The 26,369-nt window shown below is 38.2% G+C and overlaps 1 protein-coding gene and 1 long non-coding RNA gene across 4 annotated transcripts in view; one reads left to right on the top strand and one right to left on the bottom strand.

Moving 5' to 3' along the window:
- The window catches only part of PLOD2 (procollagen-lysine,2-oxoglutarate 5-dioxygenase 2), a 109,780-nt gene that overhangs the window by 65,468 nt on the left and 17,943 nt on the right, over positions 1-26,369 (bottom strand). For 2 of the 3 annotated variants that reach the window (XM_019934124.3, XM_019934122.3), the window contains exons 2-3: positions 3,115-3,206; positions 51-187 (exon numbers count right to left, since the gene is read on the bottom strand). In XM_019934124.3, coding sequence (XP_019789683.1) covers positions 51-187; positions 3,115-3,206 — 229 coding nt within the window. Of the gene's footprint in view, positions 1-50; positions 188-3,114; positions 3,207-16,455; positions 16,544-26,369 lie in introns of those variants that run through there. The other variant, XM_073803719.1, reaches the window with a different exon arrangement.
- Positions 7,977-14,042, top strand: LOC141278448 (uncharacterized). The gene is made up of 3 exons (XR_012331200.1): positions 7,977-8,201; positions 9,643-9,747; positions 11,697-14,042. It is a non-coding gene; the product is annotated as an uncharacterized lncRNA (long non-coding RNA).

Genomic DNA, 26,369 nt, shown 5'->3' with positions numbered 1-26,369 from the left:
TTTAAAATAATTTAATACAGACTTAGAAAGCCACAGGTTCTTTCTCTTACCATTCAGTAAACAAGACAACCAGATCCTCTTGACTGGCATAATGTTCCATGACTTCTTTCATCAATCTCACTTTCTGGCCCCCTCCAATAGTATTAATTCCATCACCACCTCTCCACTCCTTTCCTTGACCAAGGACCTATAAATGAAATCAACATTTCATCCCCGGGCAAAACTCAGATTATGATAGTATTATAAAAACTGGAAGTCACCAGCAACTTGTACAGTATAACACAGTATCACTCTTTTAATGTTACACTAAATCATGATGCTAAACAGAAAAAAGTTTGATGCCTAGGTTAGGTCATAATTCTTCAATATTATTTACCCTGTGGAATGCCATTCCTAATTTTACCATTTCAAAAGTGGAGTCTAATCCAAGGAAGCTGGGGGTTGGTGGGGGAAACCCTAGAAAGTATTTCTCACATCCTATTTCTCTTTATTCAGACTGAAATGAAAAAGAAAATGAAGAAACTTTCCGTAACACTTTTCAATCTGGCTGGAAATCTGTCTGATGAACGTTGGGAGCCCTGGAAGCTCAGTGATTCCTGGCTGGGGCCTTAAGTGATTTTCCTGCTGAAACCAGTTGGGTTGTCCAGGGAAACACAGAGGGCATCAAGTCAAGCGTCACCTTCTTTACCTTAAAAATCTTAAGTTTAGGTTATCCTCAAAAGTTTAATAATTTATCAATACAAGGAATCGCCTAAGCACAATTACTCAGAGCTAAGCCTGCAGCCATCCTCGGCTCTGTTTGTTTAGCCTCAGCAGCTGCCTCCTGAATCATATGCCTGCTGACTCACATGCCTGCTGACTCACCTGGCTGGGAGGGAGCAGGAAGCAGGTCTACGCCCCCTGCCACCACACACACACACCTTGTATCTTAGTTTCACCAAAACAAAGTCTGAAGTTCCCAAAATAAGGATCTACTAAAAGATTTGTGAAACTCAGGGGGAATGAAATTAAGAATAAATACAAAAGAAAAAGATCAAATTAATTTAGAAAATAAATATTATTAGTTCCAAATTTACTTAACATCGAGCCAAATACAAGAGTTCGTGGCGTTCCCAGCCTCAAATCTCTAGTGAGCACTTCATCACTACTTATGCCGAAGGGATAAATGTTAACTCAAACTGTGGCGGGCATCTGGATTCATACAGGGGCTACTCTAATAGAATTATTTGTTTTTGCCCTAAGTGACCTCCTCTGGCCCTAAGATTTGTTACACTTCTGTTCTACAACCCTTCTGGACTTCTCCAATATTGCAGTCATACCGGGCCTAAGTGCACCTGAGCGCCTACTCTGTGCAGCACTGTGTTGATTAAGCTCTAGTCTCTGTTTTCTTTCCACAGCATCCGTGTGTCAAACTTTGGTATGCATCCGAATCACGTGGAGGGTTCATTAAAACACAGACTGCTGGTCCCTTCTCCCAGAGTATGCGATTCAGTAAGTGAGGTTGTGCCTAAGAATCCTCATTCCTATTTCCCAGATGATGCTGATGCTGGTGGTCTGGGTCCACATTTTGAGAACCACTGCATTTCACAACGGAAAGACAGCAGGAGGATCCAAAACTCCAGAGTCAGTCAAACGGGGCTGGGGTCCAACATTTGACGCCTTACAGGTGCGTACCCTGGAGCAAGTTTTCCTCACTAATAAGTAAAGTAATACCTACCTTACATGGTTTATACAAAGAATCAACAGCATACCATATATGAAGGTCCTAACACAGTGCCTCACATGTAAAAAATATTCCACACTCTCCCCTTGAGATGCCCCTCATTGGATTTCAGCATTATTCTACCCTGATTTTTCTTTCCTATTGCCCCCTATCAATGCATATTACAATATTTCCCTTCTAACAAACTTCTCTAACATATTTCTCATTTATCCTACATTAAACGTCTACATCTCTTTTCTAGCAAAGTTAGCCTCTTTAATAGTTATTCTGTATTAACATCTGTACCTAGTCTTCCAGTGGCTAGGTAGCAAATATTACCTTTTTTGTGCATTACATTCTGAAATAGCTCAGTTTTCTGAAATAGCTCAGTTTTTCCCTAGGCAAAAAAGCAATTTTTCTCTCCCTTTTTTTTTTTGCTTTGCTGTTTTTGTTTTTTTTTTTATTTTTTTGCGGTACACGGGCCTCTCACTGTTGTGGCCTCTCCCGTTGCGGAGCACAGGCTCTGGACGCGCAGGCTCAGCGGCCATGGTTCACGGGCCCAGCCGCTCCGCGGCATGTGGGATCTTCCCGGACCGGGGCACGAACCCATGTCCCATGCATCGGCAGGCGGACTCTCAACCACTGCGCCACCAGGGAAGCTCTGCTGTTTTGTTTTGTAAATGAACTAAGTTTATTTGTTTTCCTACCTGGGATATTTCCCTATTCTCCTCTGCATGTGGAAAAGACCTGGATGACATAGCCTAATTTCTATTAGAAAATAAATAAGTTTTTTTGGTTTGTTTTTTTTTTAAAGGTAGGCCTTTCACAGCTCAGTTTACTAGTCCTACCAAATATGCCAGGTTTCCTCTGATCATTTATCAGTGAGCTATTTCCCTGGAGATAAGTCTTCTAAAACCCTTTTATACTTTTATAATGTTATTAAATTCCTCTGAAACAAACAAATAAAAAACAGGAAAAGCACCTCTCAATACTGGAACAGAAAAGGTATCTCCTTCACGGTAATGTTTCCAATTCTCAGGGTAGACAAACCCATTACAATTCTTCAAAGTAAGTGAAAAAAATTACCGTCAAATCTTAGTTATGTTGTACTTGTACGTGACCCCCCAAAAGAAATATAAGTATAAATATATTTTTCTGTTGTTTTATAGAACATGTTTACACAAAGCATTAGCAAATATTAAGAAATTATTGTCTGAGTGGCAGAGTATTAATAAGGCCAAAACGTATCTTTAAAACAATCAAGTACAGGTAAACTGACACCATTATGTAACCCAATTTCATCATCCTTCTGGGGATTGCAGATCATGTTGTGGTTGTTATTGTTGTTGTTATGAAAAATGTACTTCAGGCACATATTCTAAGATCTCCATGAATTAAAAGATATATCATACCTTCACAGTATAATTGAAGTATTTGGCTGACTGCATAAATCGATGGAATCCATCACTTTCTTTTGTTGCTACAGTTATGACTAATAATTTATCTGCAAAGACAGAGGGAATAACATAAGACAGTTTACCAAGAGGCTAACTCCTCACACTTTACAGATCACTGCAGTGATTAGAGACCTCATTAAACCTATGGGAATGTTCTGGTTTGTTCATCTACATGAGGCTAAACAAAGAGCTGTTGAAAAACTAGGCAATTAAAATTGGTTATATTACTGCCAAACGACAGACTGCCAAATAATGAATTATTTTAATGGTAAAAAAGTGCATTTATTTTTAAGGTAAAGCATGCCCTCAACAGAGGATTTCAACACTAAGGGAAACACTTGCATAAAACGCACAAAGTTGTTATCTGTAAAGACAAACTCTCCTAAATGTTATCTAACCAACAAGGTTCACTGTCACCTGTAAACCATCACTGATTTATTACACACATCAGTGAGTCCAGAAGCACATTATATTCCTCAAAGCACATGTACAAAAAGAGATCCAATCGTGAGACTGATCCTAATTTTTTAAAATAAATTATGATGAATTGGGAACAAATATTTAGAAAGATAATCTTAATTTTTCCTCCTATCAATGAATGTTTGTATATGGGAAGTCTATAAAAATCCACATTTACACCACCTTCAGTGCTTTGTTTTTTCTTTAAAGAATAAAAGAAACTAAAATCAGCACTTCCCTGGCAAATACAGCTTTGAGTCACCATTTTATAATGAATTATTATTTTCAATCTAACAAAACACCTCTTCTTAGCAGAAGTAGATAGATTTAAGTAGTCATTTCAAAATACCTATAGAAGCTATTAAGGAAAATGCTTATCAGGAAAAGACATGTTGGAAAAATGCATAAAAGAAACAAGTGCGTCAGAAAATGCCAAAGGTTAGCAGCCAGGGCATTTTTTTTTAACCTTAGGCTATAGAAGGACCAAAGGACTAAGAAAACAAAATTAACATCTTTTTAACTTTCTAGGCACTGAGTTATATCATTTGACTCTCACTTGATTGTTATCAATAAGAAAAAAGTCAGACAGTGTTAAATATCCCTTAAACAGTAGACAATCATTGAAAATGAAATATATAGCATTAATGTATTCTAGGAATCAATTAAAAACAATTTCATATGACCCAAGGTAATCATCAAATTTTGAAAATACTTTAAACAAAATATACATAAGTGTAAGACACATAAAGAAAGAAATTCAAACAAGTCAACCAAAAAAAGGAAAACATTTTCATGAAAATAAATATCAACATTCTTAGATATTTTTCTAGAAATATGTATTTCCCACATAACTTTCACCATTATGAGAAATAGATATTTAAGGAAAACTAAAAGTCATTTTCATTAAAGCTGTCACGGCTGAAGCAAATATATTTTAACAGTACTTTTTCAATTAACTATTCTTTAAAAAACAAAATTTCATTTGTGAAGTTTCAAACAGGGCTTAACAATTAAGAAAACTTGACCTATTTATCATTTACAATAAATTTTGAAATAGGCAATACAAGATTTTATTTCATAAGAGTAAAAGGAATACTTTTTAAGTCTCTTTTCTGCATAATAAAACGACAAGATAGCTTTCTTTCTTAACTTTTTCTACACAAAAAAAGTTTATAGATTTTACCTGGGTGGATTTTTATACTTATAATTTCCAGTACAAAATTAACAGCAAGGATTTCATCATCCTTAATAGGAAAAGTAATGGGAATATATGTATACATATAGCTGATTCACTTTGTTATACAGCACAAACTAACACAGCATTGTAAAGCAATTATACTCCAATAAAGATATTAAAAAAAAAAAAAAGAAGTAATGTTGGCCAGACCCTTGGGCAGACAGAAATGTTATGGAATCTAATGACTCAGAAGGCAAAACTAAAAATATGTAGTCTGACTGTGTCTGGCAAGCCTATGCCAAATAAGGACTCCTGTTGCTTCAGTACTGTTGCTAATTACAAAAAAGCAAAACCAAGTAATAAATAAGTAGTTCTGTCAAAGGCAGGCCTGTTCAATAACATTACGTAGAAACTTCTGTTTCTTCTTACCTGCTATTCACTATCGTGACTATGATGAGAAATAAATCTTACTCAACTGGGGGAAGTAAAAGAAGAAAGTGCTGGCATGCACCACTCACAAGTTCTTGCCAACCAGTTCAACAGTCCAACTTGTTCACCATCTACGAAGTGTGCGTGTCAAAAATTTAACCTACATTTGACACATACTTTAGATTCCACTAAAATTTATACCACAAATTTATCAGAAATATAAGGACAGAAGACAACTGATCTACAGAATCAATGGCAAAAGAGAAAAAAAGGAAAGGGAAACTATTATAGTATATTGCCAGAATTAAGAGACAATTCAACCAAACATACATCACGGCCTTTATTTGGGTCCTGATCTGAAAAGTCAACTATAAAAGGGTATTTATGAGAAAATGAGGAAAATCTGAACACTAACTTGTATTTGTCAATATTACAGAATTATTGTTAATTTTTTAGCATGCTAATGGCATTGGTATTTTTTAAAGAGTTCTTATAATTTAGAGACAAATAATAAAGTATTTACTCAATGAAAGGAAGTAGTGTTTGTGATTTGTTTTAAAATTATTAGGGGTAGATGGGAGACAATGGAGGAGGAAGATAAAGAGTAAATAAGACTGCCCACGTATGATGACTATTAAAAGTGGGTTCCATTTATATATGTTTGGAAATCCCTAAATTAAAAAAAGGGAGTTCAACTTTAAGCACAATCCCTAATCTTCCAATCAGAAAAATATTCAATATAAAACTCTTTTCAACAATCTGAATCATCTAAGTAAAAGGAAAAACAGAATAGACAGCAGAAATTTTCTAACCAGACAATATTATAATTTAAACAACTATAATTAGTACCTTACCCAATCCACCCACAACAACCAAAAGGATCAAGTGAGATGATTGAAGAAATGGGCTTGAATAATGGGTACCCATCAACCACTACCAAAACCAGTCTAAGACGGTGTCAAAGAAAAGACAAATGGAAGCCCAACTGTGACCAAACATAAACTCTAGAGCCACTGCCTGACTCTGTTAGAAAACAGTTAATACAGTTTGCATGAGCAAGAAACATGTAAATCATCTATAGAGTGTGGTCTATTACAACAACCATTTATCAAATGAAAATCACATCATAGCAAAAAAAAAAAAAAAACCTTCTGTAATCATATTTACAAAGTCCCTCAAAATACCTAGCACCATAGTAAGGTTTAATAAATATTTGTTAAGTAGCTTAATATTTAACCCCCTACGAAAATTTACATGAATAACAGAATTTCTCCAATAATCTAAATCTTTTTTATTTAGAAAGGCAAAAAACACCCTGTTATGTTCTTTCTTACTAATGAAATTACAGCTCTGGGGAGGAAAAATGGCATTGTTAGTCTTTTTTTTCTCCAAATAGTTGTTGATACAATACCAGAATTCATCAATTTTTAGAGCTGATATAATTTTTCTTTCCAAAAACAAATCATGGCTTTAAAACAGGAAGTTTTGGGGCTAATATCTCCTATCTCCAAACTGCTAAAAAAAAAAAAAAAAAAAAAAAAAAAAAAAAATTCAGCCCATAAATCCAGCTGAAATTCATTGTCTTAATGCAGGCATCACATTCAGTAACTCAGCGCCAGCCCAGCTGCCTTTGATCTCACTCAGAGGGATAATTCTCCCTACTTCCCAAGAAACTTTCCCTACACCCAGTCTTAATTTTAAATTTGCAAAAATCAAGAAAAATAATTCTACCACAGAAGGAGCTCTGAGTATATACTTTACTCTGCAATAACTCATTTAATGAAAGACATGTCCTTCATCTGAAAGGATCAGTGGTGCTCAACTTTCTATTCAAGGAACGCATTTTCCTAGGAATGGTTAGTATAGGGGCCAGCAAACTTTCCCTGTAAAAGGCCACATAGTAAATATTTTAGGCTTTGTGGTCTACATACAATCTCTGTCACGATTCTCCTTTTTTCTTTCTTCTTTAAAACTTTTTTAAAACAACAAAATAATAATAATCCTTAGTTTTCTGGCTGGCTGTACAAAAACAGCCATGGGCCAGATTTGGCCTGAGGGTCATAGTTTGCCACTGTGGTTGGCCATAGGGATCTGACAACAAACTTCTTGGGTTCCAATCTCAGACCTACCATTTATTACTTGTTTGAAATTGGTCAGTTACTTAAGTTCTGTGTCTCATCTGTTTCTCATCTATGTGTGTAATAAGAGCACCTGATAGCCTTGCTGTGAGAATTAATGAGTTAATATATGTAAAGTGGATGATACACTTAAGTCCATACATAGGTCTAATGACAGTATCTTATTATTTCCACTCAACAGATAAATGTGTAAGGGAGTTGATGTGCAAATCTCAGCAAGTTATGCAACTCAATCTTTTTCTCTACCAGAGTTATTCATTCAAGAACCAAATATCTCTTCCAACTCTCAAGATTTTATGATGCCAGTACAGTACTGTCCCCTTACCCAAGGTTTCTGTTACCCACAGGGTCAATCATGGTCTGAAAATATTAAATGGAAAATTCCAAAAATAAATAACTTATAAGTTGTTTAAATGGCACGTCATTCTGAGTAGCATGGTAAAATCAATTACCATCCCGTTCTGTACTGCCTGGGATGTGAATCATCCCTCTGTCCAGTGTATCCTGTCCATTAGTCATTTAGTAGCCATCTCAGTAATCAGATCCACTGTCACAGTATCACACTGCTTGTGTCCGAGTCACCCTTATTTTACTTAATAATGGCCCCAAAGCACAAGAGTAGTGATGCTGGTAATTCAAATAAGCCAAAGAAAGCTGTAAAGCGCTTCCTTTAAATGAAAAGTTTCTTGATTTAATAAGGAAAAGGAAAGCATATGCTGAGGTTACTAAGATCTACGCTAGGAACAAATCTATCTGTGAAACTGTGAAGAAAGAAAAAGAAGTTCATGCTAGATTTGCTGTCTTGCCTCAAACTGTCAAAGTCATGGCCACAGTGCATGGTAAGTGCTTAATTAAGATAAAAAGGCATTAACTTGATACAATAAGATATTTTGAGAGAGACCACATTCACATAACTTTCATTACAGTATATTGTTATAACTGTCTATTTTATTATTAGTTATTGTTGTAAATTTCTTACTGTGCCTGATCTATCAATTAAACTTTATCATAGATATGCATGTATAGGAAAAAACAGAGTATATATAGGATTCGGTACTATCCACAGTTTCAGGCATCCACTGGGGGTCTTGGAATTTATCTGCCGCAGATAAGGGGTGGAGGCAACTGTAATGCGGGAAAAAAATCTATGTAAAAAGAGTTCAATTTAAACTGTGCACTAAAATAATTTAGCATGTAACTACAGATACACCGTCTCAAATCTTTTCATTTCTCTCCATCCCCAAGCAAGCTAACTCAAATTACGATCATCACTAGCCCAGGTTTCCACAATACCCTCCTAAATCCCACTATACCCATTCCAATCATATCTCTACAAAGCAGACTTAATCTTTTCCAAAAAATTAGATATCTAATCATGTCACCCCATTGCTAAACATCCTTAAATGACTTTCCATTGCTATTAGCACTGCGGCCAAGCTACTTTACCTTAATGTGGTCCTTGACTACCTCTCTCCTCCCTAATCTCACCCACCATCTCTCTGCCCTTTGCTCTCTCTGCTCCAACTGCAGTTGTTCTTTTTTTTTTTTTTCAGTTCTCCAACAATGCCTTCTCCCTCCCACCCTGAGGAGAAGAGCCTATGCAAAACCTTTATCTAATGTCACCTCTCGTCTTTTGATGCAACCACTGCCTGTTCAATTCATTGAGATTCTTACACATATGCCATTTCCTTGGGGGAAACTTCCCTGACCTACTCAAGTATGTCAGTGCCCATTATACATTTTCACTGCATCCTCTACCTCTCTTTTGGAGCACTTATGACAAATTGTAATTACATATTAATTTGCATGATTACTATTCAAGAGTCAAGTCTCTTTCTCCGACTAGACTGTAAATTCCAGAAAGGCAGGATGTTTTTTGCTCAGGACCTATCAAAGTGTTTAGCATATAGTAGATTCTTAATAAATATTTGTTGAATGAGTGGATTCAGGAACAAGGGATGTTATATTTTATCTGTGTGGGTGTATAAAATAATTTGTTCCCAACAAAATCCTTATGTAGATTGCCTTATTACATCCAACTCATAGATGAAAAAAATAAGGTTAAATAGGGTGACTTAGCCAAAGTCACCCAACAAGTTACTAGCAAAGCTGGAAGTGGAACTTTGGGTATTCCTCAAAGTCCATTTCTTTCCAATGTTTCATGTGGCCTCACTTGGTGGTAAGAGGTCAAGAGGCTAGAATCTGTTTAAAATTAAAATTAAAATCTGTTTAAATGTACAGAAAAGAGATAACATAGCAAGCCTAAGACTTCAATCTTAGTTTGCAGGATTGATCCTCGGCTGGCATCTGGAAAGCTGGATTTGGAGAGGATTCCCACCATTCCCAGATAAGAACAGCTCATTGTATCTGAATTGTACAAACAAGGTATTTATGCTGAAGACCAGCTTTCCTTCTAGGAGTTCGGAATTCTGGTACAGGGGTTGCCTCTATGACTAGCCCCGAATAAAAACCTTAGGCACTGAGTCTCTAATGAGCTTTCCCAACAAATAACGTTTCACATGTGTTGTCACAACTAGTTGCTGGAGGGATTAAGCTAATCCTCTGTGACTCCACTGCAAAAAGACTCTTGGAAGCTGTGTCTGGTTCCCCTGGACTTTGCCTATGTGCCTTTTCCCTTTGCTGCCTTTGCTTGGTATTCTTTCAATGTAAAAAGTCATAGCTATCAATATGACGATACACTGCATCATCTGAGTCCTCCTACTGAATTGCGGAACCTGAACACTGTCTTGGGGATAGCTGACCCATTATGCTTCTAGCTACAGGCAGCATTTCTTCATCTGAAAGAGACACTATGGGCCTAATTGATTATGTCTGATACATGGCTGAGTTTTACATTCTGGGCTCAGAGGCCAGGCTAGAGACATACATAAAGGAAATATCTGGTAGATAAGACAATCATACCCTGCTCCTCCGCTGATTGAGAAGCGCTTCATTTTCACATAACATTACTCAAATACAAACTCAAAAATGAGCCAATGTGTGAACTGCTGACCGAAACAAACAAATAAAAAAAAACACAATCTTAATGAAAGAGGTGACGATCCCACTGTAAACTGTGCAGTTCAGGTACAAAAAATTATCGGATGTTTGGCATGCTACATTAAGGAGAATTTTGACAAACATGGAGTTTGACCAGCATGGTTAGAGGTTTGGCAATCATTTCACATATTGAATAATTGAGGAAGTGAGAATTTTTCTACCTGATAAAAAAGATTCACCACCTCTCTACCTCACCATATTTGAAGAGAAAAAAAAAAAAAGGATTTCCTCTGTTTTATTTTCAAAGAGATAATTAGCTAGGGGAAGAATTAATGGAGAGGAGGCGAATTTTCTATCAATACTGTCTTACTCTGTTCAGGCTGCTATAACAAAACACCACAGACGTGGTAGCTTATAAACAGCAGAAATTTATTCCTCCCAGTTCTGGAGGCCGGATGTCCAAGATCACAGCATCTGAACGAACATGTTCTGGTGAAGGCTTTTTTCTTGGCTCATAGCCAGCACCTTCTCCCTTGTGTCCTCACATGGTGGAAGGGGCCAGGGACTCTGTGGGGTCTCTTTTATAAGAACACTGATCCCATTCATGAAGGCTCTGCCCTCATGACCTAAGTGTCTCCTATAGGCTCCACTTCATCGTCTTCAGATGTTAGGATTTCGACATATGAATTTTAGGGAGACACAAACATTCAGACCATTATAGTTACCAATCTGTTGACTAAAAACTATGGCTATTTTATGAAACACTTTCATCCATGGGAACTGTTCTGGTGGGCAAATAAGAATAAGCTTTGGTCTCTGGATATTTGCTTAAGTAGACCTTCTAATGAATATCCTTCTCACAAATGGGATCGAATATTTCATAGTATAAGCACCTTCATCATTTTATCATGGTGAAAGGGGATGGGGTATCTTCGGAACCTCTTTTATAAGAGCACTAACCCAATTCATGATGACTCTACCCTCATGACTTAAGGATATGCCAAAGACCCCACCTTCTAATATCATCACCTTTGTGGGTTAGGATTTCAATATATGAATTTTGGGCGGCCACAAACATTCAGGTCGTAGCAAATACAAAGTACAGTTAAAAGCACTCAGAATGAATGTTCTGTCTTGGAAAAGCAGCATTTCCTATCTTTACAAGTATTAAAATAAATAGCACAGGACCATTTTCCAGAATTTATGACTTGGAGAGCACAACTGATCCCTTCAAAAGTTATGAGACACATACCTTGAATGTAATTTTAATGTCAAAGGAAAAAGGACCTGCCCTCTTCACAGCCAGAGCTGACTCCAATCTGTTGAATTTCAAGGGTTCAAAGGTTGCAGCAGGACTTCCCTGGTGGTGCAGTGGTTAAGAATCCACCTGTCAATGGACGGGACACAGGTTCGAGCCCTGGTCCGGGAAGATCCCACATGCCGCGGAACAACTAAGCCTGTGCGCCACAACTACTGAGCCTGCGCTCTAGAAACCACGAGCCACAGCTGCTGAGCCTGCGTGTCACAACTACTGAAGCCCGCGCACCTAGAGCCCATGCTCCACAACAAGAGAAGCCACCACAATGAGAAGCCTGTGCACCGCAACGAAGAGTAACCCCCGCTCGCGGCAACTAAAGAAAGCCCCTATGCAGTGAAGACCCAATGCCGCCAAAAATAAATCAATTAATTTTTTTAAAAAAAGGTTGCAGCAACCTCCAAAATAGAAAGATGTACCAGTAATGAGAACCTCCTTTGAGTGGGATGATATAACCCATCTGCTGGCCAAATGCTTTAGCAGAGAGTATGACCCGCCTGCCAGAAATTTGGTCCCAAGGTTGTACGGTTTGTTCAAACAAATTATTGTGTTCGATTTACAATCTGATCTACTGCTCTTTATTCCATATTTTGCATAGGCACTGAAAGTATTTCCCAGACTCATCAGCAAAGGGCATCAATAATAAAGTTAATTACCAGAACAAAACAGCAGGGGCTGAGATCATATACTCTTGCTAATTCACCTACAAATGGAAAAAGAAAGGAAAAAAAAAAAAAACCACAAAAAAACAGTTGTCCTAGGGCAGAGAACATCCTGAGATGCACTTGTGGTCCATGTGAGACAAAGCTGCAAGGGTGAGGTGCCTGAGCCAAGATGACCTTTATTTCTCGATAATGGGAAACAAAAAAATCTTTTTAAAGAAGTCTGCTTAACCTAAAGGAATGAAAATAAATCCATGTGGGACGCAAAATTAAAAGCAGACCTGACAAAGTGTGCAGGGGCTGAAAGGAAACAAATGAAAAGTCGTAACTGTAACTCATCATCTTCAAGTACACGGAAACATTTGCTTCTCCCACTCCACATTGCCATGAACACATTATACTTATATATATTTTAAGAGGGCATTTTCCATTGTACCCAGGTAGCATAAAATGAGTACAATTAATCTGAGCAGCAGCCCATCCTCACCTGCTTGAGAGTTTTATGGCATCTTTGCTGGCAGTTCAGAATCCTCCCCCACAACTTGCTAGTTCCCCACAATGTCCAACAAGTTGAAGTTGCCATATAAAAGATTACTATAAAACCAAATCAGCACATTAGACATTTCAGGGACATAAAATTAAATGTAGACGATGTGACATCTACAACTATAAATACCTTCTCCTATGGAATTACTACAAGACTCCAAAAGAAAGCTTCATTATTCACTTTGTGTCATAAAATGTCATAAACTATCATCTTTATATGAGGAATGTCTTATTTTTTGGAGTATATCCCAGAAAATAAAAGAAATATTCTAGTATTCACTATGCCAAGTTAGAGATTAAAACAATATATTTGTATATACACATGACTGCTTTTTCCTTCTGCAGCCACTTTTTGTAATTTAATTTTTGGACTGGGTGATAAAGTGGGAAGTGATATTCTTTCCCAGCCCTTTCTCCCAGACATATAGCTGACTTTCCCTCAGGAGATACCAATGATTGTTCTTATGGATGCGTCAAGAGATGTCAATGCATACAATGTCAAACACTTTATAATCTATACCCCATTTTGCTTCTTTTTCCTTTTTTCAATTTATTTACACTTTAAAAAAAACCAGTTCACCAATTTCTTCAACCCCTCAACTCCCCAACTTTTGGCAATCATGAATCTGTTCTCTGTGTCCATGAACATATATATATATGTGTACATACATATGTGTGTGTATATATATGTATATATGTATGTGTGTATATATATATATATAGTGTGTGTGTATAAATATATATATGTTTTAAGATTCCACATGTGAGAGCAAACAGTATTTGTCCTTCTCTAACTTATTTCATTTAGCACAATGCCCTCAAAGTCTATCCATGTTGTCACAAATGGGAGGATTTCATTCTTTTCTATGGCTGAGTAATAATATTTCATTGTATATATGTACCACAATTTCTTTATCTGTTCATCTATTAATGGAAACTTAGGCTGCTTCAATAACTTGGCTATGGTAAATACTGCTGTGATGAACATGACTGTGCACATAGCTTTTCGAATGAGTATTTTCATTTTCTTCATATAAATAAACAGAAGTGGAATTGCTGGATCATATGATAGTTCTATTTTTAACTTTTTGAAGAACTTCTATAATGTTTTCCATAGTGGCTGAACCAAATTTACATTCCCACCAACACTGCACAAGGGAACCTTTTCTCTTATTAGAGTCTTTATTTTAAAGTCTACATTGTCTGATTTAAGTATAGCTACTCCAGCTTTCTGTTGGTTTCCATTTACATGGAATATCTTTTTCTATCCCTTCACTTTCAGTCTGTGTGTTTCCTTACATCTAAATGAGCCTCTTGTAGGCAGCACATAGATGAGTCTTGGCCTTTTTTTTAATTCATTCAGGCACTTTATGTCTTTGGATTGGAGAATTTAATCCATTTAAAGTTAATTATTGATAGCCATGTGCTTATTGCCATTTTGTTAATTTTCTGGCTATTTTTGTAGTTAAATATTTTTTTGCATCTTTTAAAAAAAAGTTACATATCTTTGAGATATTTTCAAATGGAATCCAGCAGCACAGTATTCCATTACATGGATGAACCATAATTTAATTACCACCATGCTAGTGGCAGATATTAAATTATTTCCAATCTAATACTGTACTAAAAAAATTCTGCAATTGATAATGATGTACATAAGTAATTTTTTACATGTAAGATTGTATCTGTAGGATAAATTCAAAATAGAATTTCTGAGTCAAAAATTTCCTCCCATTCATTATCACCATTATCATTTGACTTTTTCTTTTTTTTTTTTTTTCCGGTACGTGGGCCTCTCACTGTTGTGGCCTCTCCCGTTGCGGAGCACAGGCTTGGGACACGCAGGCTCAGCGGCCATGGCTCTCGGGCCTAGCCGCTTTGTGGCATGTGGGATCTTCCCAGACCGGGGCACGAACCCATGTCCCCTGCACTGGCAGGCGGACTCTCAACCACTGTGCCACCAGGGAAGCCCTTGACTTTGTTTTGACATATGATTTCTGCCAGGCAAAATTTATTTTCCTACAATATTGTTTTTATCAGCCATTAACTCTCACATTCCTAGGTTTGTGTCATACTTTAGAAAGTCTTTCCACATGTTAGAATTATAAAATAACTCTTCCATATTTTCTTCCAGTTTTTTATATATTGTTTTCATATTTATTTCTTTTATCATGTGGCTGAAGTGGAATAAATGAAATGCTGAACCTGTTGAGGCTTTCTCTCATATTATTCCAAACAAGGAAGTCCTTGGGTTCCATTCTGAATTTTGTAGATAGATACATAGATAGGTAGGTAGATAGATAGATAGATTTCTTTTCTAGATAGCCCTCTCATTTTATTTTATTTTATTTCATTTCATTTCAGTCCGCTCAGCACGCGGGATCTTAGTTCCCCGACCAGGGATCAAACCCGTGCTCCCTGCAATGTTTTAAAGAGAAATAGTAATTATTTCAACTATGATTGCAAGGTGACCTATGATTTTTTAAAGACAGAAAAAAAAAACAAAAAAATGTCTCAAAATATACAAATGCTGAGAACACTAAAAGTAACAGGAACATAATACTGTCCCGTAATTTGTTTTTCTGTAAGTAAAACTGGCTTTATAACACTATTTTGATTGGATATAAAGTCCCACATAAAAGGTTCTCTACCTGCTCCCATCTGCCACACTGACAAAAACTCCCCTAAGATGGAATTATCTCTGACCCAATCAGCTCCCTGTTGTCTAAGTGCCTGATATTCCTCCCTTCTTATATTTCTTCTTTCAGTTTTGAATAGTGACTTTCTTGAATTCTGAACCAGGTCATATGTTGAAAGAATACATGGGTGATTCTCACTGACAAGTCATTGTTGAACAAGTCTGTGGCTGACCAACCTCAGGACCTTGAGATAACCAACCTCCCAGAATGGCCTCAGTCACATCAGTCATGGTTCATCAGAACCCCTGCACCACACTTCCAGATCTAGGTTGATTCCATAGGGTGGGGATGGTGTGGTGTGTGGGTTAGCATGCACCTCAACATGGGGCTCAGAACTCTTGAAGGACAGCAGCAGAAGAAATCTACCCAATTGACCTTTCACCCTATCTCATGCAAGACAATATAAAGCCCTGAACATGTTCACTTTTCTAAGTTCAGTGCCCATTATAATGTGTATGATAGGTCAGTTTTAACAGGAAGCCGAAGATCCTTCTGAACATGTGTTTATATTCTCCCGGTGCCTGAAGTACGGTTTAATTCAAGTTTGAAATTGGGGGAAAAAAATTCAAAAAGATTGGTATCATATAGCAAACACAATTAATTATATGATTAAAATAAGTCCTTATAAAGAGCCAGTCATTTTAAGTGTTTGATTTCAATCCATTATCATTCAGGCAATAAAGAGATAGAAAGATGTATACTGGGACATTACCTGTGTTCAAGTAAAATATTTAATTTGATATGTAACATATAGTTGGCACTTACTTGTTGACTTTAATGGTTTCTGTGATAACCGCCCCACCCCCACCCCAGGCCTCTAAACACCCACCCCCCGAGGCCATTTAACCTCCATCCCAGCATTCATACCAACCTCTTCTCAGTCCTCAGGTGCTTCCATGCCAAGCTCTTCTGCAGAGACAGGTTCCTTTCCTTAATAACTGGGTTGTCTGTCCTTCACTTTTCCCATCAGTGATCAGATACCTATCATGACATATTATTTCAATAGACGACTAGAATCTGGTTTTGTACCTTCTTCCTCAATTTTAGCTCCTGTCAAAATATTCCGGTCTCAGAGCCGGCACCCCAAATGCTTACCAGGAAAGGCCATACGTGCTGCCTCAGACTCTGCATGGCTCACCATTCTCAAGATTTGCCCAGTGCTAATGCTCACAACCTCCAAGTTCTCTGCTAACCTGCTACTGTCCAAAACTTACTCCACAAGAAGAAAATCTGAATCATGGACATAAGCATTCACTAACAGAGTTCCATTCCCCTGATTGTCCTTTATCCTGTAGACATGTTTCCTAGTTTCTTTTTCAGAGAAAAGTTTTTGTTTACTTCATTCTTGGAACATTCTACCTCTGGCCCTCCTACACCCATTTTAGTTTCCTCCCATCTCTGGGGATTGCTGAACTTTGAAGATTCAACTGGTTCCTTAATTCAGACACTCCCAATCTGGTCCATCATGCTGATGTCCTTGTCCAGCAGCTCTCAAACATCAGCTTGCATCAGAAATACACAAAGCCTTATTAAAACATGCATTTCTGGACCACACCCCCAGAATTTTTGATTTGTTGTGTCTTAGGAGAGGTTCAGAAATAATTTCTGTGCACCAGGCATCAACACCAGGAGATGCTGATAAGGCTGAACAAGGATCACATTCTAAGAACTACATCCTAGGTAGGCCGGTGAACATACACACTTCGGTATCTCTAATTCTAGATAACAGCCCAATGAAGAGGTTAAACAATGAAGAAAGAAATCAAAAGTAGTTGGGGGGAGGGTAGTGCCATAGAAGAAAAAAAATTTAGGGGGCCTCAAAGATGGGGTAAGACTTAGCTAGTCAGAAATGAGGAGGAAATAATAGTGTTTTCAGTATCCAGAACGACAGGAAATGGTTAATCGCAAATCATAATTTAGGAGTGAGAGAGACCAGCTGGCAGCCGAGATGTGGCAGACCATGGAGGCCAAGGCCAAGGCCACCGAGCTCTGTAAGGGACAGGAATGCCACAGAAGGGTTTGAGCAGAGAATTATCATTGTTAAGGTGCCATAATTTCATTCACTCCTTCAAAAAATATTTATTGTAGGCCTACTATATGCCAGACACTGTTCGAGAGTTTGGGGATTCCAGAGTGGACACAAGAGATAAAAAATCATGGAGTTTACATTCTAATGCAGGGGGACAAAAACCAAAACAAAAAATAACTTCATCTAACTTACACGGCTAAAGAGAAAGGAGGAAGGGGCATAGGGAGTCTTGAATTGTTTGGCATTTGGGACAGCATAATCAAGTTTCACGGACAGGGTGATGTGAAGTGAAGGAAGTGAGTTAGCTCTGCAGGTATCTGAGGGGATGCTTTCCCGTAAGTGGAAAGAACAAATACAAAGAATCTGAATGAGCCAGTTTCAGGACTCATACGTGCTTGGGGGAGAGAGGGGAGTACACTACAGGCACCAGAATACAGAGGAGGCTAAGCAAGGGAGAAAATGAGATGCATCCAGAAATCAGAGTGACTAGATTGTGCAGGGCCTAGGAGGTCATTGCAAAGATTTTGGCTTCTTCTCCAAATGCAATGGGAAGCTCTTAGAGGATTTTGAGTCAAAGGATGCCATACTAGTTGTTCAAATACTAATACTATTACTATTACAACTACCACTGTTGCTGCTGCTGATACTAATACTAATAATAGCGTCTACCATGTAGTTACTATTAACTCTTTTAATCCATACACTACAGCTATTCCAATTTTATATTTAAATATGTTGCCCAAGATTAAACACACCATAAATGTCAGGACCTAGATAAGAACCCAGACAGCCTGGCTCCAGAGTCTGTGCCCATAACTGCAATACAGTACTGCATTCCAAAATCTGACTAAAGTTTAAATCTGACAAAATCTGAATAAAGTTTATTCATTCTGGTTGCTATGCCTGAAAGAGGTCAAGGGTAAAATTAGGAAGCCTGACTGGGAGGAAATTTACAACAATAGTCTAGGCCATGGCACTTCCCTGGTGGCACAGCGGTTGACACTTGGCACATCCAATGCAAGGGGGCCAGGTTCCATTCCTGCTCGTGGAGCTGGATCCCGCATGCCTGCCGCAACTGAGAGTTCACATGCCACAACTAAGAAGCCCGCATGCCACAACTAAGAAGCCCACATGCCGCAAATAAGGAGCCCACTTGCTGCAACTGGGACCCGGCGCAACCAAATAAATAATCTAGGCCACGGGGACATGCACCAAGGAGTAGCAGGAAAGAAGGTAAAAAGTGATCCGTCTGGATATGTTTTGATAGATTAAACAAGACTGACTGACATTAAATGTGGGATGTGAAAGAAACGTGTGAAGGACTCCAGATTTATTTAAGAAGACTAACCTTAAAAGATTAGTCTGCTGCATGGGTAAAATGGTAAGAAAATGTTTAAATCAAAGGCGGTTACTGTGACCTTCAAGATGATAAAAAAGCTAAATGCCACACTCCCTGTCCTGAAGGAGATACAGTCCTTATAACTTCTCTTTTGTTACTTGTTTGCTCCTGGAGCAGTTATGGACCCCAACTATTGAAAACCTAAACATAAACAAAGTAGTTTATTTTAATACATAAAATAGGATCATGGCTGAGCTCACCCTAAAATGTAAAGCTTTTCTGTACTTCATAATAGTTATTTAGATTTTCACTAGTTTTAGGCAGAAATCAAAATGCAGAGGTTTTCTCTTTTTTTAAAATCTATTTTTGTAGAATAAGCAAGGCGTGCTTGCACATTCCTGTATAAATGCCATCACTTTAAGTCATTAGTAAGAAGTGTCAGATTCGATTAGAACATGTACGTAGGGGATTAGAACATGTACGTAGAAAAGCAACTGGGGAAAGAAATAGCTGCTGGCAAAGAGCACTGTTAGAGGAAGGTCACTGTGAAAACGTTGATCCCTCCCTCTCTCTTTCCCCATCTCCTGAACAATCATAGTCAATTAATACCTCACCCACTGGTTCCTCAAAAAAGAAGAACAAAAACACAGCAAGTCATGAAGTAGTCATAAACAACATACATATTTAAAGCAGATGTTTATAAAATAGCTGCCTTTTGAATGCAATCTAATCTCAGCAGTATAAATCCAGCTGGGGGGAGATGCTCCTGTATACTGGGTCAGGGTGTATCTGAATGAGTCAGCAGCTCAATCAGGGACCCTGTGTGTCAGGGACGAAGATTCCCTAGTTGGAAAGCTTGGCCAGTGTCACATGGGGCCAGTTGCTGCAAAGACTCCTCAAAAGTCCAAGCTCTCAAGAAGCCTCTACACACCAGAATCAAAGACATTCCCACTGCTGAAGGGGTCCTAGCATGACTCATCAGAGAGCTGCTCTGATGAACAGGGATAAGCATTCAGTATTTCTTAGCATAGGGGTACCTCTCCAACATTCCTCAATCCCTTTTAATTCCAAAATTTCTCAAAGTAGAAGAAAACTCACAATAATGTCATTAACTGGTATACTGTTAAATATTCATATGCCTCAAAGAATCTGGATTAAATGACACTGTGTATTTTTTCAGAAATAAACAACATAGCTTAAAACCAGAATAGAGAAGACTTCTCAAATTCACAAATTACTCTCTGTTAGCATTTTTAGTCATTGAGAATTCCACTTATTTAAGCTGTGCAGTCTCTATCTTTTTTTCTTTTTTAACATCTTTATTAGAGTATAATTACAATGGTGTGTTAGTTTCTGCTGTATAACAAAGTGAGTCAGCTATACGTATACATATATCCCCATATCCCCTCCCTCTTGCTTCTCGCTCCCACCCTCCCTACCCCACCCCTCTAGGTGGTCACAAAGCACTGAGCTGATCTCCCTGTGCTATGCAGCTGCTTCCCACTAGCTATCTATTTTACATTTGGTAGTGTATATATGTCCATGCCACTCTCTCACTTCATCCCAGCTTACCCTTCCCCCTCCCTGTGTCCTCAAGTCCATTCTCTACATCTGAGTCTGTCTTTATTCCTGTCCTGACCCTAGGTTCTTCAGAATCAGTTTTTTTTTTTATTCCATATATATATGTGTTAGCATACGGTATTTGTTTTTCTCTTTCTGACTTACTTCACTCTGTACGACAGACTGTAGGTCCATCCACCTCACTACAAATAACCCAATTTCGTTTCTTTTTATGGCTGAGTAATATTCCATTGTATATACGTACCACATCTTTTTTATCCATTCATCTATCAATGGACGCTTAAGGTTGCTTCCATGTCCTGGCTATGGTAAATAGTGCTGCAATGAACATTGTGGTACATGACTCTTTTTGAGTTATGGTTTTCTCAGGGTATATGCCCAGTAGTCTAATCTTTCTCTAAATACTTTTTAGTAGAAATTATTGTATAAAATACTATAATTAAGGAAAGAATTCCAAACAAATATAACCTCTTCCTGATGCTTCATGTTCATTTCTTACTGCACCTTCCAGTGATATAGTAATTCCCCAAAATGCATCTCATTCACCACAGCCATTTATCCCCATAATGAGGGGGCTCAGACATTATTTTTCACATGCTGTTTCAGATCTTTAATTTCTTGGTCTCCATTTTGATGTCTGAGTGTCAGAATGCCTGCTTCCACCAGTAACACAGCACGTTTCTCCAGTTACCTCCCCCTTATAATTTTTATACTATATTATGTACACAGAGGTAGAAAACTCATTTGTTCATACTGTATATTAAATAAATTAAAGATGGCGTTCCCATCTTTAATTATAAGTAATATAAAGAAACAGCTGGAGGTTTAGATTAATCATGGCCAGAAAAAGAAAAGTACAAACTATACTAAAATTAAAATTGCTGTATTTTATAAGTGTTCACCAATAATAAAATGATCACTACTACACGAAGTCTTCAAAGATTTATCTTGCAGCCTGCTTAAACTATATATACTCCCCAGATGCAGTTTACAGAATAAGTTCTAACACTAAGGGGGTTCTACTTTATATTGAAAGAAAAGTCAGCCTGCCCTAAAACATTCTCAAGCTGAAGTAGTGAAAAATATCTCAGGCTTCCATGGTATTTGCTGAAAATTTGTGTTGCTTTGCTATTTATTCGAGTGGTACGGAAAAAATTCAAAACTCCTTCAGGGGAAGAAAATACACACACAAACATGCACCCGCCCTACCTACAAATTCATCTGCCAAAATAAAACAAGTAGTATTTGACGAGAAGAGAACCCTCTAGACAAAAACTCCATACTCTTCATGCTTTAGAAGATGTAATTTTGGACCCTGCATGTGTAATATAGTCACCTAAAGAGCCCAGAACTCATCTCAGACCAATTCATCATTCATAATCTCTGGGTTCTTCTTATTTCCCCTTTCAGAGAGGGAGATCACCGTGGTCAGAGAGAAACTCTTGCACATCCAAGGAGCACCACAGAGGCAGGGGGAGCTGGAAATTTCAGCCTGTGGTAGGAAAAAGGAGCCCCCAGCCTCAGAAGAAGTTTATATTCCCGAACTACAGATCTAAGCCTTGACTCCACTCTACCTCTGAGCTCTGCAGATAATCCTCAACAACTTCTACCTTCATTCTTTCAACCACTAGTTACTAACCATTCTCTGTGAACCACTCACTGTACTAAATGTTAGAGATAAGATCGTAAAAAAAAAAGCATACACTAGAATTGAGGATAATCTAAACTTCAGGAGCAGATGTATCCCCAACTCCTAGTTGACGCGTAGCAGGCACTCAATAAATAGCTTTGGAAGAATCAGTCGCTGTCTTCGTGGACCTTACAATATAGTGGGGGGTAGGGCTGGGGTGGCAGATAGTAAGTAAATAACTGCATAAATAAGTACAAGTGGAAATTATGGTAAATGTTAAAAATGAATTCAAACAGGAATGAGGTGAGAGATTTTAACAGAGGAAGTTGTTTTAAATTGGAAGGTTAGGGAAGAACTCTGAGGAACTAGATTAAAGCTGAGACCTGAAGGAAAGATGACTCCAGGTGAAGAAATGTGCTATTTGAATATGAGGGTGGAATTCAATATTATCCAGCAATATCGACATTTCAGAGGCCCCCTCTTTGTCATCTATTCTGGGTTCTCTTACTACTGCCCCTAGAGAGTTACAGGATTGGTAACAATGTCCCTTACTGTGTCACTGACCAAATGTTCCTGTCAGAAAAGCAATTACCGAGTTACGATGTAACACCATTCCTTCCCTACTTTTCAAAAAGAGGAAGAAAATATTTATTCCTTTGAAAGTAACTGTAAATTAACCACAACTGAAGCTACCATCTACTGTTATTTAACGTTCTTCATTAAAAGAAACCATTTTTTTCTAAACAGATTTTTGTCACCTAAACCAATATGTGTACAGTGTTTTCTTTTTCCACTAAGTAGACAATTATATAATCCAACAAGTTTCCGTGTTTGATTCAATTAGCCAAAAGGTTTAGTGCCAAATTCACTGTGCAGCTGTACCAAACCACCCTCCTGATGCTTCCCTCTACTATTTTTTTCCTCCCTTTTTTGTTTCCTTTTTTTATTTTTTTTAACATCTTTAATGGAGTACAATTGCTTCACAATACTGTGTTAGTTTCTGTTGTACAACAAAGTGAATCAGCTCTATGTATACATATATCGCCACATCCTCTCCCTCTTGAGCCTCCCTCCCACCCTCCCTACCCCACCCCTCTAGATGGTCACAAACCACCAAGCTGATCTCCCTGTGCTATGCGGCTGCTTCCCACTAGCTATGTATTTTACGTTTAGTAGTGTATATATGTCCATGCCACTCTCTCACTTTGTCACAGCTTACCCTTCCCCCTCCCCGTGTCCTCAAGTCCATTCTCTAGTAGGTCTGTGTCTTTATTCCCAGCTTATCCCTAGGTTCTTCATGACCTTTTTTTTTTTCTTAGATTCCATATATATGTGTTAGCATACAGTATTTGTTTTTCTCTTTCTGACTTACTTCACTCTGTATGACAGACTCTAGGTCCATCCACCTCACTATAAATAACTCAATTTCGTTTCTTTTCATGGCTGAGTAATACTCCATTGTATATACGTACCACATCTTCTTTACCCATTCATTTGACCCACCTCCTAGAGAAATGTAAATAAAAACAAAAATAAACAAATGGGACCTAATGAAACTTAAAAGCTTTTGCATAGCAAAGGAAACCATGAACAAGACCAAAAGACAACCCTCAGAATGGGAGAAAATATTTGCAAATGAAGCAACTGACAAAGGATTAATCTCCAAAATTTACAAGCAGCTCATGCAGCTCAATAACAAAAAAACAAACAACCCAATCCAAAAATGGGCAGAAGACCTAAAGAGACATTTCTCCAAAGATATACAGATTGCCAACAAACACATGAAAGAATGCTCAACATCACTAATCATTAGAGAAATGCAAATCAAAACTACAATGAGTTATCATCTCACACCGGTCAGAATGGCCATCATCAAAAAATCTAGAAACAATAAATGCTGGAGAGGGTATGGAGAAAAGGGAACACTCTTGCACTGTTGGTGGGAATGCAAATTGATACAGCCACTATGGAGAACAGTATGGCGGTTCCTTAAAAAACTACAAATAGAACTACCATACGACCCAGCAATCCCAGTACTGGGCATATACCCTGAGAAAACCATAATTCAAAAAGAGTCATGTACCACGATGTTCACTGCAGCTCTATGTACAATAGCCAGGACGTGGAAGCAACCTAAGTATCCTCCCTTTGCCTATTCATTTTCAGTCTCTTTTTCCTGTGTTTCTTCCTCCATCTGCTTCTGAAAACTAAGAGTGGCACATATCAGAATCTCTAGGGACCATTTTTCCAAGTACAGGGTAGCTGCATTTTTATGCAAAGTATAATCAGTGAAAAGCCAACAAAACTCAAACCTCTCATCTCACAAGATTAATTTTCCCACCGAACTAAAAGGACAGCAGAGGGAGAGGGGAGGACTTTCCGGTCACATATATCTCCCAGTGCTTGTCTTTAAACATAATTTAAGCATAAAAAAATAACAACAAACACTAAATTCACAATAAAGCTTTTTGGTTAATAGACTGCATCAAAGTATAAGAGAAGGCCATGGTCAACACATTCTGCTCTCCTGCCAAATCAAATGCACCGATGCCTTGGTACAAACCACAGCTGACTCGGGGGTGCACTGCAGCAGTACTAAGCCTATAGTCATGAAGCTACATTCCCCCCACACTATTTGTTCCCATCTTACTTGCTTTGGTTACATGACAATTCCTGTAAACTTAAAATGCTGCTTCAAGCTGCTCTGTAATTTTTCAGCACTTGACCGTTTTGCAGAGTGCTGGTTTCCAAACTCACAGCTCAGTGAATCACAGCAGCTGTTTTGGCCTTCTTCCTAGAGCTTAACATTCGGACTCTTCCCTTGCAAAGTCTCGTTGTGGTGGCCTGTTTCTCAGCACTCACACTCTACTGAATAAACACCTCGGTACCAACAGCAGAGGCACAAAAAAGACTATAAATTTAATAACGGTGATTATTAAGATAACTCTAAAATAGTCACCAAAATCCTTCACAAGGAAGTTTTAATCCAAGAAGGAGACTATAAAGCATGGCTGGTAGAGTTATTCCTAATTGATGCAGGCTTCAGCAAATTTAAACTTTTCTTTTCTTTTTGGCTGTGCCGCGCACCTTGCAGGGATCTTAGCTCCCCGACCAGGGATCGAACCCATGCCCCCTGCAGTGGAAGTGAGTAGTCTTAACCACTGGACTACCAGGGAATTCCCAAATTTAAACTTTTAACATGTAAAGTGTTAACTCCTCTGTTCCTCTCACATTCCCCATCCAATCAATCAATCTGCAAGTTCTACCAGCGGGAGAGAATCCAGCCTCACATACCCACCTTTTCTGTGACCAGCCTCTGGGACTGGGCACCATCATCTCCTCCCTGGACAATGAAATGGCCTCCTAAGGGATCTCCCCTCATTCACCCATGCCCACTTCAATCTTCTCTACATGGCCACCAACCAAGACAACACATCTACAATTCTGTCCCTTGAGGGCCGCAGTGTACAGCTGTGCAGTTGCACTGCACCCAGCCACCCAACAGAGAAGTCAAAGGGGAGATGGGGCTGAAATCCAGCCCCACTCCATTCACAGGTGGTAACTTATTCTAATTCACACAGATCTTGTGTCTTTTTGACTCAAAATAGTTCAACAGTTTCCTTCTTGTTCTCCATAAAATCCAAACTCCGCACCATAGTCCCCAAGTCCCTAAGCAATCTGGTCCTATCATTCTGATCTCCTCTTGGAGCACCAGCCCCTTCCTGTCGCACTGCAGGCACGTGGGAAAATGTGCTGTTCCAGGAACACATCAAGCACATTCTACACTCAAGGCATTTGCCCTTGTGATCCCTGCTGCCTGTAAGTCTCGCTCTTCTCCTAGCAAAATCCCCTCCCATCAGGTCCGTGCTCAAATGTAACCAGTATGAAAAGTCTTCCCTGAAAGCAGCACCTAAAATGGCATTTCTGACCTCAGCATTCTTGCCCCTAATCTCATTTTACTTTTCTTCTTAGTACTTGAATCCACTAGATACATCTATTTATTGTCCCTTCTCGTTCCACTAAGATGTACACTCCGTTGATATGAATATGCGGCTCATAGAAGAAACAGCAGTGACTAAAATAATGAATGAAAGCTTCTAGTTTGGCAAGGAAAGAAATAAGTCACCATAAATTTAAGAAATTTAAAAAGGAGGATAAAGAGAAGCAAAACTTATTTTTCCCTAAAAATTAGAAGAGATTCTTTAA

The sequence above is a fragment of the Tursiops truncatus genome, chromosome 4, assembly GCF_011762595.2.
Source record: "Tursiops truncatus isolate mTurTru1 chromosome 4, mTurTru1.mat.Y, whole genome shotgun sequence".
Classification (NCBI taxonomy): Eukaryota; Metazoa; Chordata; class Mammalia; order Artiodactyla; family Delphinidae; genus Tursiops; species Tursiops truncatus.
Note: the sequence above shows the minus strand (reverse complement) of the source record. Positions and strands in the feature narration are given on the sequence as shown.